Source organism: Coregonus lavaretus (genome assembly GCF_964263955.1).
Source record: "Coregonus lavaretus genome assembly, chromosome: 25".
Lineage (NCBI taxonomy): Eukaryota > Metazoa > Chordata > Actinopteri > Salmoniformes > Salmonidae > Coregonus > Coregonus lavaretus.
Window position 1 is genome coordinate 15941924 of NC_140012.1, and position 13883 is coordinate 15955806.

Sequence of the window (13883 nt, forward strand, 5' to 3'; positions counted from 1 at the left end):
CTAGTGGTTTCGATGAAATACTTATTCTATACGTAATTCACTGACAATAACTTGGGCATAAACATTTTAAATAAATTAACATGCTAGTACAAAAGTATATACAATGTCTTCATAAAATAACTACTTAAACTTTTTGCAATGTGCCCTAATGTAACACAGATTTATTTATTTATTACACTGTTAGACTTTAACCAGTTGTAGTTGTCCTACACAGCATTTGTTAGAACGGCTACAGTACCACCCCCCCCCCCCCAAAAAAAAACAAGTGCTTCAAATAAAAAATACAAAACATGTTTGTGCATGCATTTAGTAAAGCTGTTGCTGCACGGAACATAACAGAAAGAGGCTGAGATGTTCTTCTGTACAATTAACTTGTTTTCCCTCCTCCGTTCCACTTCTATCCATCCGCAGAGGCATCAGGCTTTAATATCTGATAGGTGATCAAATACTCTGGATAGGCCTAGAGGAGTAAATTACAGAGGTGTCAGATCAAGCCAATTTTAACTGCTTGGTAGTCCTAAGGGCATGTTACCATACAATTAACACATTCGATCCAAGTGGAGCAGTATTACACATGTAATGTAAGGTTGATGACAAAGTATGACAATCCAGTGACACTTGTGACTTCAGTTGTTGACTCAGTGTCAAAATGAAAGGCGTACACTAATGCAGTTGCCAAAGCCACTAGTTACCATACCTGCTCTCCTCTGTAGATGACATACTCTGCCAGTGCCAGTCCGTTGACACTGGGCCTCCCTGTGACAGAGTGGTGTCCTGGAGGGGAGTGGGCCATCTTCATGGCACTGAACTGCAGGAAGGACTTGCCCAGGGTCACCCTGCAGAACAGCAGGTGCCTGAAGACCCATAGAACCCACCACAGACAATCAGATATCATGCCACATGTGATGCCAGGAAGGAACCTCCATTCAATCAATCCACTTGATACATTTGAGCCATTCTTAACCATGTGAAACTCTCATTGGTGTTTTATTTGTGCCCAGCTATGGCTTGGTTTAGTTGAACTGTGGTGACTAAGACCTCAGCTTTGATATGGTTTACTATGGTAGAGAAACATCAAAAGGACTGGATGGCTGGTTTACCTTTGGCACACGTAGCAGGACCTGTCTTTGTGCAGAGGGCAGCCTGTGCCGCCTCCTATCCCGTAGAAGTACTGGTTACTCTTAGAAGAGTTCTCAGCAAAGTAGATGCCAGCTCCGAACATGCCGCCTATGTAAGCATGCCTCTCATCGAAACCCTTGTGGATGATGGCGTTCACAAACGGCGAACCTGTTGGGTCAAGAGCGGAATCAATGCTGGAATGAGCTGTTGTAAATAGGATTTCTGAGTGTCCAAAACACTTGTGAAAGCAAACAACATGCAGACAAGAAAATATCAACCTGGAACACATGACCCAAGTGGTTTCTGGAGTGTCATGGATGATGGGTTCTCATTGGAATGTGCTATTCTGTGTATTATTCTCTTACCGTGAAACAACATCCGTTCATTGGAGTGATTGTGATTCTCCTCGGAGACCTCCTTCCTTCGATGGGTGTACCTCTCCCAAAGCTTCTTGTTGCACACTTTCTGGATCTGCAGTTCAAGAGGGGAAAAGTGTGAATTAACAATACTCTTCCAATCGTGGTTAATAAAGTTGTAATAACATGAACTGAATGTACGGTTGTATAATGACTTCCATTAACTGGACTTTGATTGAATTGGTCTAGGATTGGAATTGGATTAGAGTGGACATGATAAAACAGAGCTTGCCTTCCTAATGTGGATAGAAACCAGCCAACTGTACCTTAGCAATGTTGTATCTGTTGAAAACCCCTCCGGCAAGGCCTCCATCTCTGTGCTCTCTGATCGTACTCTGTAGCTGTTCAAAAACAAGACTCAAAGTCGAGTCAACTTTTTCTAATTTACAACAAGATATGATAAATAAGATGCAAGACTTTGATAGAGAGTCATCTTGTTGGTTGTACCTCCTCCTCCACCAACTGAAACTCCTTGTCGTCCGATGCCAGATCGATAAGTATGGTCCCACTGTTTGCAGTGTTCAACGTAAGGTACGGGTTCAAACCTGCATCACATGAACGTGAACTTCTTTTAGTATTGCAGTAGTTAAAAACTTCATTCAGGATGTGAACCTCAATCGAAGCATGCTGTTCTTTCATACATAAAGATCAAGTAAAAATCTAAATCTTTGAGGGTTGCATTCACTAACAGCCCTTTGAAACACTTTGAAAAGGCTAAACACATTAACATACATTTGAAGTGAACCCCTGTGTTATGGACAACAGCATGGATCCTATAGTGTGTAAACGTACTTTGAGGTCCGCTAATGAGTCTCTCCACTCCTTTAATAATCTTGTGTCTGTGTCCGTAGGCGTTGATACCGATCTCTTTCAGCTCCTTGTGTCCCATCTCTACCAGGACATCCAGAGTTATCTTCAAAAAGGGAAAACTGTGAACTTTAAATAATGTCAGATCTCACCTTCAGCATCTTAAGCAATGCTTCCTATTGTGGAACATCAGATGCTGAAGACATCCTTGAAGCTTTTTATATAGGAGGTTTATCTAAGTTATCAGACATAAGCAAGCTGCGTTTTGGAGTTCAGCTTACCTGCTCTCTGTCAAAGATCTCAAGTAGGTGTTCCAGTCCAAGGTTGTTGAGGAACTGTCCGATACTCAGATCCACACCTGGACCCTCCTTCTTGTCCGTGCCCACAGCCCCAGAGGGCCCCAGGAGAGCAGGTAGCTCAGGGAAGGCAGTGCAGGTGGAGGCAGTGGCCTGGTTGTCCAGACTGCTGCTGGAGGCCAGGGTGGACAGAGGTGTGGAGTTGGCTGAGAGGCTGGGGGGGACTACCACCCCTACAGGGGCAGGCATACTGATTACCTGGGGTTTATAGCAACCGGGTAGGGCTGAAGGTGGCATGGCCGCTGTCAACAAGGCACGAACATCGTCCACCTGTAGAAAGTAAAGAAAGGATAAAGAGGCATTGTCACTAATTTACCAAGTCGTGGAGGAGAAATGAAGAATGACACAAAATATTGAAGACTCAATCACAGTACAACCATGCAGAGGAACACGATTAGACTGCATTAGCGATCGTTGCCAACACATCAATAACCCATAAGAGCATAGCAAGTATGAATAAGGCTACATGCCCCTATATGAGCAAACCCTTGACATGCATACAGTCCATTCAAGTCATTTAGCAATGTATGATGAGAGTGAGAGAGCTTTCCAGGCATTTCATTGCCAGAGACAGATCCTCTCTTCTATTTAGAAAGAGGTAATGTCCTCCAGTGGGTGCTGGTGAAGGTCAGGCCATGTGGGAGTGGAGAAACAAGCACTGAGAGACATTGAATCTCCTCAACAACAGCAAAACTCTGGGAAGAATACCAAAGACTCTATATAGGTGATGTTTAACGTGCTGTTAACACGAATCACAAACACAATATACAGGGTGTTGTTGTGATTTGAGGGATTTAATGTATCCAAAAGCAGTAGACATGACAAACAGGTGAGTGTGGTGGATGTGAGGATGACAGATTGTCACCCCTTCCCACACACTCCTGTGTTGGGGAGGGGTTGTCAGCTCAGAGACAGGATAGCGAGTGTGTGTGGATGGATACCGTAACGAGGTCCAGCGGTGATTGGCCTTCCTGGTTGCGGAGCGCGGGGTCAGCCCCGTGAGCCAATAGCAGGGCACACAGCTGGGTCCTCCCTTTCTGCGCTGCCTCGTGCAGTGGGGTGAACGCCCACTTATCTGTGGCGTTCACGCATGCGTCGTACTTGATGAGCAAAGCAGCCACATCCACATGCTGCAAATGAGAACACAATGGACTCCACTTGGCTCTTGGTTCGTGTCTTGTAACTTTCTCTCATTCTTTTGGTCAACTTGTATCTCAGACTCAGATATAGGACTTCTACTGGGCATGACTTCTACTGGGCATGACTTCTACAAGTCAATTCACCCTTTCTCTTCTACTCTCTAGGTTTAGATGGAAACCCAACCAACACAGACTTAGGAAACAAAGCAAACAAAAGCAGGAGAAACATCTATAGGGAAAGAAAGGGTTACTAATATTGGTTTAAAAAAAATCTCATCACCCTACGTTAAACAAATCTCAACTGCATTGCTTTCTCTGGCCACAGCTTATATCTGTAATGCAATTCTACATTGCACTACTTTCTACCACAGTGATGTGAATGTAATGCATGAGATTATCCAGACGAAACCCTCTTATTTGAGAGGATCCAATCTGTGTGTGGCGTTAGAGCAAGCACAAGGCGGCGGGGGAGGACTGTGGTGTGATGAGCTCCTCGTTTCTCAAGGGTCTGATCAAAGCAATCTACTGGCCTTTTGTGTCAGAGACATGAGTGCTAATCATTTGGCAAACATACATACTTCACCCCTCACCTCATCACTGAAACCAATTCATGATTACATTCTTTTTAAAAGGAGCTTGTTCTAGAGGCCGCAGAATAATCCTTTTTCGATCAATGCACAGAGGTATGCGTCATCTCTGAAACCTATTCATGGTAAAACATTTAAAGAAGCCTTTGACAAGGAACTTGGTGAGTGTTTGGTATGCCAAGTATGAGACACTGACTTTTTCATTAAAAAACCTAGGCACATCAATCAAGTCTCTATACATCCTGTTTACTTTTGTGACTCTGAGAAATCATACCGTACAGGTAGTAGGAAGACTCAATGGACACCTTTAGAGCGTGATTGTACTGTGAGTGTGTACAGTAGATTAGGGTAACTGGGACTCACTCCGTAGGAGGCAGCATTGTGCAGGGGGATGAGCCCTCCCTTGTCCTGGGAGTTGACCTCCGCTCCATGCTGAAGCAGGTACTCTGCTACCTCCAGGTTGTTGTAGCCAGCTGACACAATAGACACATAATTAGTTTAATCAGAAACTGCAGTTCCCTGAAAATGTTATTCTCCTAAATCCATAGTCCATTCCTGATCCTGAAGGGCTGCCAGCTTTTCAGCCGTTAATGATAAGTTAGTTGAATCAATCAAATTCAGGAGAGAAGACCAGACTTGAATGTAACATTTTAACTAATTGCCTTGAACACAGCTCCCTAGTAACTGAACAAGCGCCAGCTGCTACTAATTGCCAATCAGCATCCATGCTCGTTTGCAACACCATAACTAGTTGCCTTGAACGCAGCTCCGCAACAAGCATCAGCTGCAACTCATTGCTAATCAGCCTCCACACCTGTCCTCACTCTCCTTAATCACCACTGCCACCCTACTTAAACCTGACCAAACTAATATTGCTCCTCTTTTTTTTTGTTCTGCAGTACATGTCACACAACTCTGTGCATTACTAGCCTTATCACGTTTTGCACCCCCTCTCCTTATATCTAGTATATGTTAAGTTCTTCTAAGGATCTCCTGGGGGCCTGCCATCACCGCAGCCTAACTACCACAGCCTGATGATGAGGTCTATCTGGGACTCCAAGCCAAACTCTACAGAGTCCACCCCCCTGGATCCTTCATCTACAGCCCTCTGCTTCACACGGTCCATTCTTATTCCCCTCCTGAATCCATCGATTCTCACATCCATTCCATTTCCTCAATAAATATTCTAAACCCTGGTCCTTAAACTTATCCTTAAACTTATGAATGTTTGGTTGGAACAATGGCTTGTACACCCTGAAGCGCTCAATGACTAGGGTTCAAGATCACTGTCCTTACAGAAAGCTCCAGTGCGCTGACTGACCTGCCAGGTGTAGCGGTGTCGAGTGCCGTCCCTGTGCGTCTCTACAGTTAACATTATCAGGGCTGCAGAGCTTCTCGACCTGGGCCAGACAGCCCTTCTTGGCTGCGTCCAGCAAGGCAGCGTCTCCTCTTAGCAGGTCCTGGATGTCAGTATCCCCGTCCTTCACCAGGTCCAGTGGAGTGCTCCCATCTCGGTTCTTCTTGGTCGGGTCTGCACCGTGCTGGGAGGGGAGAGATAGCGGTGTGTGTTTAGATCATGTGTGCTAGAACAGGAAGGCTCTGTATTATTTATGTTCTACAGCATAGGATCAGGATGTATCTGGTCTCTCAAAATTCAAACGTAATCGTTTTCAGGATAAGTGATGACTCAATCATTCAAATCCAAGTGGCACTGCAGATGGTCCAACACAGTTGAAAAGAAACTAACTCCTTACCTGCAGCAGCAGTTTGCAGATCTCGTATTTTCCCTTGGCAGCGGCCTCGTGCAGAGGGGTAAACTTCCACAGGTCAGCTACGTTGACGACAGCCCCGTGGATGACCAGCAATTCAGCCACCTCATAGTGACCATAGGAGCAGGCGTTGTGCAGGGGGACCAGGCCACTGCAGGACACAGAGCGAGAGAGACGCACACGCATTATCCTTCTGAGTGACGAGTCGAACTCAGGCCCATTGGAGAATAGGTAGAGCCTTGCGTTTTTCCTGACCAAATGACCTGACCAGGAAAAGCTCCTGGCCCAAGTCAAGACCTGTGCTCACCCTTTGTCTTTGGCATGGACATCAGCCCCATGCAGTAGAAGGTACTCCACCACAGACACACGGTTATACCCCGCCGCAAAGTGGAGCGGGGTGGATTGACGGCCCTCTACATCCCTACAGTTCACATTCTGCATGGTGCACAGCTTCTGCACACATAAAGACAGCAGACATGCTGTTACCATTTGAAACAAATCAGTTGTAATATGAGTGTTAACATTATGACATTGGTTGACAGATTTTGCCTAAATGTACTGGAGTTAGTTACTTTAACAATTTCCAAATCGCCAGACTTGGAGGCTTCTAGCAACTGCCGGTCAACATCAGAGTTTCCAATCAGAGTTCCCTCTGAAAGACAAATAAGAAATGTATTGACACTTGAAATGGGCTCAAATATTTCAACCCTGAATGATCATCACTAACCAGGTTCCTGTCTGTTTGTGTAACATGTAACATACTCCTAGCTGTTTCCAGCCTACCATGCAGTATCTCCTGCACGCGCTCATTGCCCATTTGGGATGGAGAGAAGCCCTGTAGAGACATGATGAGGGGGTCGCAGCCTGAGTTCAGCAGCAGACGGCAGGTCTGGAGGTGGCCACAGTGGGCTGCACGGTGCAGGGCTGTCTGGCCCAGGTTGTCCAGGGCATTGACCTATAGGGAGATAATAGTAATTCATTTATTTGATAGGGACAGATACAATTAAAATATTGACAATTTGTATTATCAAGAATCACATGCATTGCACCCAGCGCTCTGAAGTGTGACCATTTTGGTTGCATATGCTCCTTGATATTTCCTGTGTGACCTGACATTTTATTTTGGGAGCACCAGTGCGACCAGGGGGAGAAAAAAAAAATCCCCCAGGGCCTCCCGAGTGGCGCAGCGGTCTAAGGCACTGCAGTGCTTGAGGCGTCACTACAGATCCGGGTTTGATCCCGGGCTGTGTCGCATTCGGCTGTGACCGGGAGACCCATGAGGTGACGCACAATTGGCCCAGCGTCTTCCAGGTTAGAAGGGTTTGGCCGGCCGGGATGTCCTTGTCCCATCGCGCTCTAGCGACTCCTGTGACGGGCCGGGCGCATGCACGCTGAGACGGTCGCCAGTTGTACGGCGTTTCCTCCGACACATTGGTGCGGCTGACTTCCGGGTTAAGCAAGCAGTGTGTCAAGAAGCAGTGCAGCTTGGCAGGGTCGTGTTTCGGAGGACGCATGGCTCTCAACCTTCGCCTCTCCCGAGTCCGTATGGGAGTTGCAGCGATGGGACAAGACTGTAACCACCAATTGGATATCACGAAATTGGGGAGAAAAAGGGGTACAAAAAAAGAATAAAGAAATCACCCAGATAATAACTGTCGTAATGATAGTTGTTTCCGAGTGCCTGACCAAAAATATCATTTTAGGCCCTGTTCATAAACCATGTTGCGGGTCGTTCCAAAACCACTCACGGGCATTTGTTTACACCTTGTTCAGTCATGTTTACCTCATTAGCTAGCTAGCTAACAGCCCAGTATATCTAAACATTTGGGGGCACAGAAAGAAAGGAAAATGGATAGCTTCTTTAGAAGATCAATGATCGTAGCATGAATGACTGAATGAATGACTGATCTCTTGCTTTATTTAAAGCAATACAAAAATATATATACAGCTCTGGAAAAAATTAAGAGACCACTGCAAATTTTTCTTAAATCAGCATCTCTACATGTATGACAGCCATTCCATTCCAGTGTCTGTTGAATTCCAACACAGGCACACCTCATTCTACTGAATTAGGTACTGATTAGGTGATCACATGAACCAAATCTTATTTAACGAGGAAAGTATAAAAACCACTGTTGTGGTCATCACTATCCTCTTGCAATAGGACCTGCTGGATGGCTAAAACAGTGCTAATAGTACCTCAAAAGTAATATTAATTAAAAAATAACTATTGACCATGCCAAAAGAGTTGAAAAGGAAAGTTTTGAGTGAGGAAAAGAAGGGTTCAATTCTGGCTTTACTGGCAGAGGGATACAGTGAGCGTCAGGTTGCTTCCATCCTTAAAATGTAAAAGACGGCGGTTCATAACAACAAGATCAAGCAGCAGACATTGGGGACAACAAAGCTACAGACCGGCAGAGGGCGAAAACAACTCTACTGAGCGGGATGACCGCCAACTCATTCGAATGTCACTCAACAACCATAGGATGACATCAAGTGACCTACAAAAAGAATGGCAAACGGCAGCTGGGGTGAAGTGCACGGCGAGGACGGTTCGAAACAGGCTCCTAGGGGCAGGGCTGAAGTCGTGCAAAGCTAGAAAAAAGCCCTTCATCAATGAGAAGCAAAGAAGAGCCAGGCTGAGGTTTGCAAAATACCATTAGGATTGGACCGTAGAGGACTGGAGTAAGGTAATCTTCTCTGATGAGTCCAATTTTCAGCTTTGCCCAACACCTGGTCGTCTAATGGTTAGACGGAGACCTGGAGAGGCCTACAAGCCACAGTGTCTCGCACCCACTGTGAAATTTGGTGGAGGATCGGTGATGATCTGGGGATGCTTCAGCAATGCTGGAATCGGGCAGATGTGTCTTTGTGAAGGACGCATGAATCAAGCCACGTACAAGGTTGTCCTGGAAGAAAACTTGCTTCCTTTTGCTCTGACATTGTTCCCCAACTCTGAGGATTGGTTTTTCCAGCAGGACAATGCGCCATGCCACACAGCCAGGTCAATCAAGGTGTGGATGGAGGACCACCAGATCAAGACCCTGTCATGGCCAGCCCAATCTCCAGACCTGAACCCCATTGAAAACTTCTGGAATGTGATCAAGAGGAAGATGGATGGTCACAAGCCATCAAACAAAGCAGAGCTGCTTGAATTTTTGCGCCAGGAGTGGCATAAAGTCACCCAACATCAATGTGAAAGACTGGTGGAGAGCATGCCAAGACACATGAAAGCTGTGATTGAAAATCAGGGTTATTCCACCAAATATTGATTTCTGAACTCTTCCTTAGTTAAAACATTAGTATTGTGTTGTTTAAAAATGAACATATTTTCTTTGCATTATTCTCTTTGCATTATTTTCTTATTTTCTTTGCATTATTCGAGGTCTGACAACACTGCATCTTTTTTGTTATTTTGACCAGTTGTCATTTTCTGCAAATAAATGCTCTAAATGACAATATTTTTATTTGGAATTTGGTAGAAATGTTGTCAGTTGTTTATAGAATAAAACAAAAATGTTCATTTCAACACATACCTATAAATAGTAAAACCAGAGAAACTTTTATTTTTGCAGTGGTCTCTTAATTTTTTCCAGAGTTGTATATATTCTGGTGTTCCTAGATATTATTTTGTGCTCCTAACTTTAAGTTGGGAGCACTAGTGCTACCAATGATCTTTTTTACATTTAAAGTCCTGATGCACCATTTTCACACACCGTGATTACACACACACACTCGCTGAATCACAGGCCATAGAGCAAATACACACGTTGGCTTGATCTTTATGCTATTAATAACACTATGATAACACCTGAACTTACCTTTGCCTCATGTTTCACCAACACCTCGATTATGTCGTTGTGTGACTTTTCAGAAGCTAGGTGCAAGGGTGTCAGGAAGCTTTGACAAATTACATCACAAACAAGTTAAAGTGGTTGTAATTCTATTTCTATGGGTTGCACAATGGAAAAACAATCAACCTTTACTTCAGAGTCTTATCGGAGCATTCAGACTAATTTATATCTGTCATTTCAACAATGATAAGAGTAAAGTGACTGTTAATTGCTTGTGGGATAAGGGTCACAGAAAACACTTTGCAGTACTCACTCTTTAGTCTTTTCATTCACGTTTGCCCCTTTTCTCAGCAGTAACTCACACACTTGTTTTCTCTTGGGATAGGGAGATGTCGCTGCACAGTGCTGTTAAAAACATATCTTAGATCTTAAAACACTACTTAGATGAAAGGCAAGCAGAGTAACAGAGTAACCCAGGGAAATAAAACAATCTATGTGATACTAGCACTGCAATACATTGACTGTATAATCTGCAGCACGTTGGCGACTCAGTAGTGAGGTGTCTTACCAGTGCAGTTTCATGGGTAAACGGATGCTTAAAGGTCATGGTCTCCAGTGACAGGTGCTTCTTTAGGCGGGGCAGGTCAGCTTCACGTGCTGCCTGGAGCAAGGCATGACCTCTGAACTCATCTGTCACAGACACAAGAGGTCAGTTGAGAGAGCGTTTCAACTATTACATAAGGAGAACAGGGCTCATCATCAAGATGTTGCCCCCTGCCTAAAATCATTTGTTTCCTTAAGTTTTATTAGAGTATTGTAGGTGACCTCTAAGCAAAAAAAATAAGGTTCATAAAGAATAGGAACAATACAAAATAGGAAAAAATAAACATGGCTTACAGGCCAGGCGTTCTTTGAGCTGCAAGGTGGGAGACAGGTCAATGGCGCTCTTGTTGTGGCAGTTTAGGAAAGTGGGGTCGGCTCCGTAGCTGACTAGCAGGGAGCACACGTCCACCCTATTCTTAGAGGCAGCCTCGTGCAGGGGGGTGAACTGCCACAGGTCCATGGCATTCACACAGGCACCATGCTGCATTACCAAGGGAGGAGCGATGGAGAGTCAGGGGGTCAAACGAGACTTGTACAATGAGCATTTGAATGTTCAATGGGCCTCTGGGTTAAGAAATGTAGATTTGATACACAGTGACACAAAAATGCATAAGCTACATACAGGAAGAATGTGTTATAGACAAACCTTTACTAAAATTTCAGTGACTTCGTAATGTCCATAGGAACAGGCGTTATGAAGAGGCACCAGATCACTGAAATGTCAGAGAGAGTCATCCATCAGAGAAATTGCTGGCACAGTATTGGAAAGACATACAATGGCTTCATGCCGCATACAATAATGATTCAACGAGGATGACGAAAGCATAGAGGCCAAGTCGTACCCTTTGTCTTTAGCATGGACGTCAGCCCCATGCTGTAACAGCAGCTTCACTGTCTTCACACGGTTGTAGCCAGCAGCCAGATGCAGTGGGGAGGACTGAAAGATGCACCACAAAGGACCATTTAAAATGGATTTGTTTGTTTGTCCAGACTGACACACTCTTTGTTGGTAACATGTTTTGGGCACAAATATCTGTCTTTTGCCTCATTTTAGTGCATTTGGAATGTTAGAGAGGTGATGAAAAATGTAGTCTCTTCATGAATAGTTTAGGAGAGCATGTGACTTACCTTCCGACCGTCACTGGCATGACAGTTCACATTCAATGGTGTTAGCAGGGCCATCAACTTGTCTTCATTCCCACTCCTATGAAAGCATCACATGTATTAGAAAATGTAGAGCACAATAATGGTCACGGTCGATTACAAGGCATCTGAATGGTGGTCATTTAAAAATCTGAGATATACTCCACCTTGCACTTTCAAGCAGGTCATCTTTTCTATATTCACCTGTGATTAGGAAAGTGTGGAAACATATTAGCCCATGTATTCCAAGATAACTTTTGTGCTTCATTGTTTTGATTCATTCAGCTACCTGTTCTGTCACTCTTGGTTCCCAGAGGAACAGTTTTATTCTGTTCCCATGCCCAAAATAGATGCAATTAGTGCAAACTAACTCAATCATGAAAGTAGTGCTTATAAAGTGCTTGTGAGGAACATGTTCCTCCCACTCACCGGTCAGCACTGCTTTAGTGGACGCTTCAGCCAGGTCCAGCGCTGTCCTCCCATCTGTGTTACGAATCGTTGGCTCTGCTCCATGTTGCAGCAGCACTAAAACACCAAATTCACCCATATCAGCATTTACAATACATCAACAAATAGCTTATGTTCAACACCAACAATATGAAGAGGGCACACCAAAGTTGCCATACTTGGCTCTTACAAAAGTGTATCTATGACTGAGTCTTCTGGAGATGTGACCATGATACTTGAAGCCATAAGAGAACAGTCAGTCACTGTGCTTAAACAATGTATATTTTCCAACTGTACCTATGCAGACATCGCTCTTCCCCTTTATGGCAGCCTCATGGAGGGGTGTGTAGTTCCAGTTGTCCCTGGAGTTGGCATCAGCCCCGTGGTGCAGGAGCAGGTTGACCACCTCAGCATGGCCGAAGGAGCAGGCGTTGTGGAGGGATACGAGGCCTCCCTCATCCCGGGCATGCACGTTGGCTCCATTTTGTAGTAGGTAGTCCACCACATCCCTGCGGCCAAATCCTGAATAAGAGAGATTGTATGGATTTATAGGTGCACCTGGTCCACAAAGAGGCATAAGCTGACCTACTCAGTGATTATGCTTTGATTCATTTTCATAATTGGAAAATGACTGTTACTGCTTATTAATAAATACATTGATAAATCAAATAGCAGGTATAATAACACAAGATAATAACATTATACATCCTCAAAATAAGTCCTTTATTAATCAATTTATTCAGTGGGTGCATATTGTGGGTGCACATTGTACAGACGCCTTTGTGTCTGGATTATTCTGTTACAATAAACTATTAACTGTACAGCGTTTATTGTTACATTGTCTGCTATACATGTTACATTCGCAGTGTGAAACATTGTAGCGAGATGTTTCCTGCGCCTAGCAACATTGTATCAACTGTTCTTACCAGCGGCGAAATGCAGCGGGGTGGATTTCCTGCCAGCAGTGTCTCTACTGTTTACATTCTCCAGTGTGACAAGCCTCCTCACACGCTCCACATCTCCGTTTCTGCAGGCCTCGAAGATCTCCCTGTTAGGCTCGCCGGACACGGGTGTATGTACTCCCGGGGAGACAGCATCACCCAAGCCCAATACCCTTGAACACTGTCGGGTGGACATAAATGGTGTGGTATTTTCGTAACCGTAGGGCTTGGAATTTGTGTATGCAGACATCCAAAATCGTGCCACCGAGGCCATAAAAAGGAAGAGTTTCTGCGAATTTATCGCATATCGTTGCAAAACATGAAATGCGCGATGAATTCTATGATATCGACAATAAATATGACTGTCAGAGTCAAATCATTGATGGCAACGAGAACATCAGTGCGCTGTCAAATAAGCATCCCATACACAGTCCACATTAAAATCAGCCTGTAGGCGGCGGCTTGAAGCTTCTCTCATGTTGCAGATGCGTCACCTGCAAAAATATCGATTAATACCGAACTCCATTATGATTGCACAAAGCAATACATTAATTAAGTAATATTTAAAGCCTAACTAAAGGTGGTTGTACGCCCAAAATAACAGAACCGCTATTCTGCAAGTAGCACTAACGATAACGTCACTTTACTATGGTAATGAGGAAACCTTCAAAATAAAATCCCGCATTTCAAAACATTGCAAGGTGGATAACTAATTCAAAAGATATTACATTTTAATCAATGCCGATTTTTATTGTGCTTATA

At 44.3% G+C, this 13883-nt stretch overlaps 1 protein-coding gene across 1 annotated transcript; it reads right to left on the minus strand.

The window, feature by feature from the left end:
- Positions 1-397: 397 nt before the first annotated feature.
- On the minus strand, positions 398-13395 carry LOC311101145 (poly [ADP-ribose] polymerase tankyrase-2-like; the record flags this gene model as incomplete). The annotated part of the gene is made up of 26 exons (XM_084142216.1): positions 398-460; positions 698-854; positions 1101-1287; positions 1485-1590; positions 1802-1876; positions 1983-2080; positions 2328-2448; positions 2624-2968; positions 3640-3828; positions 4788-4897; positions 5746-5965; positions 6179-6344; positions 6501-6646; positions 6766-6845; positions 6977-7148; positions 10015-10093; positions 10301-10392; positions 10556-10677; positions 10885-11071; positions 11237-11303; positions 11433-11527; positions 11719-11794; positions 11901-11937; positions 12163-12258; positions 12478-12702; positions 13107-13395. The coding sequence occupies 26 exons, from the start codon at positions 13393-13395 to the stop codon at positions 398-400; spliced, it is 3600 nt and encodes a 1199-aa protein (XP_083998342.1).
- Between the last annotated feature and the right edge of the window lie 488 nt (positions 13396-13883).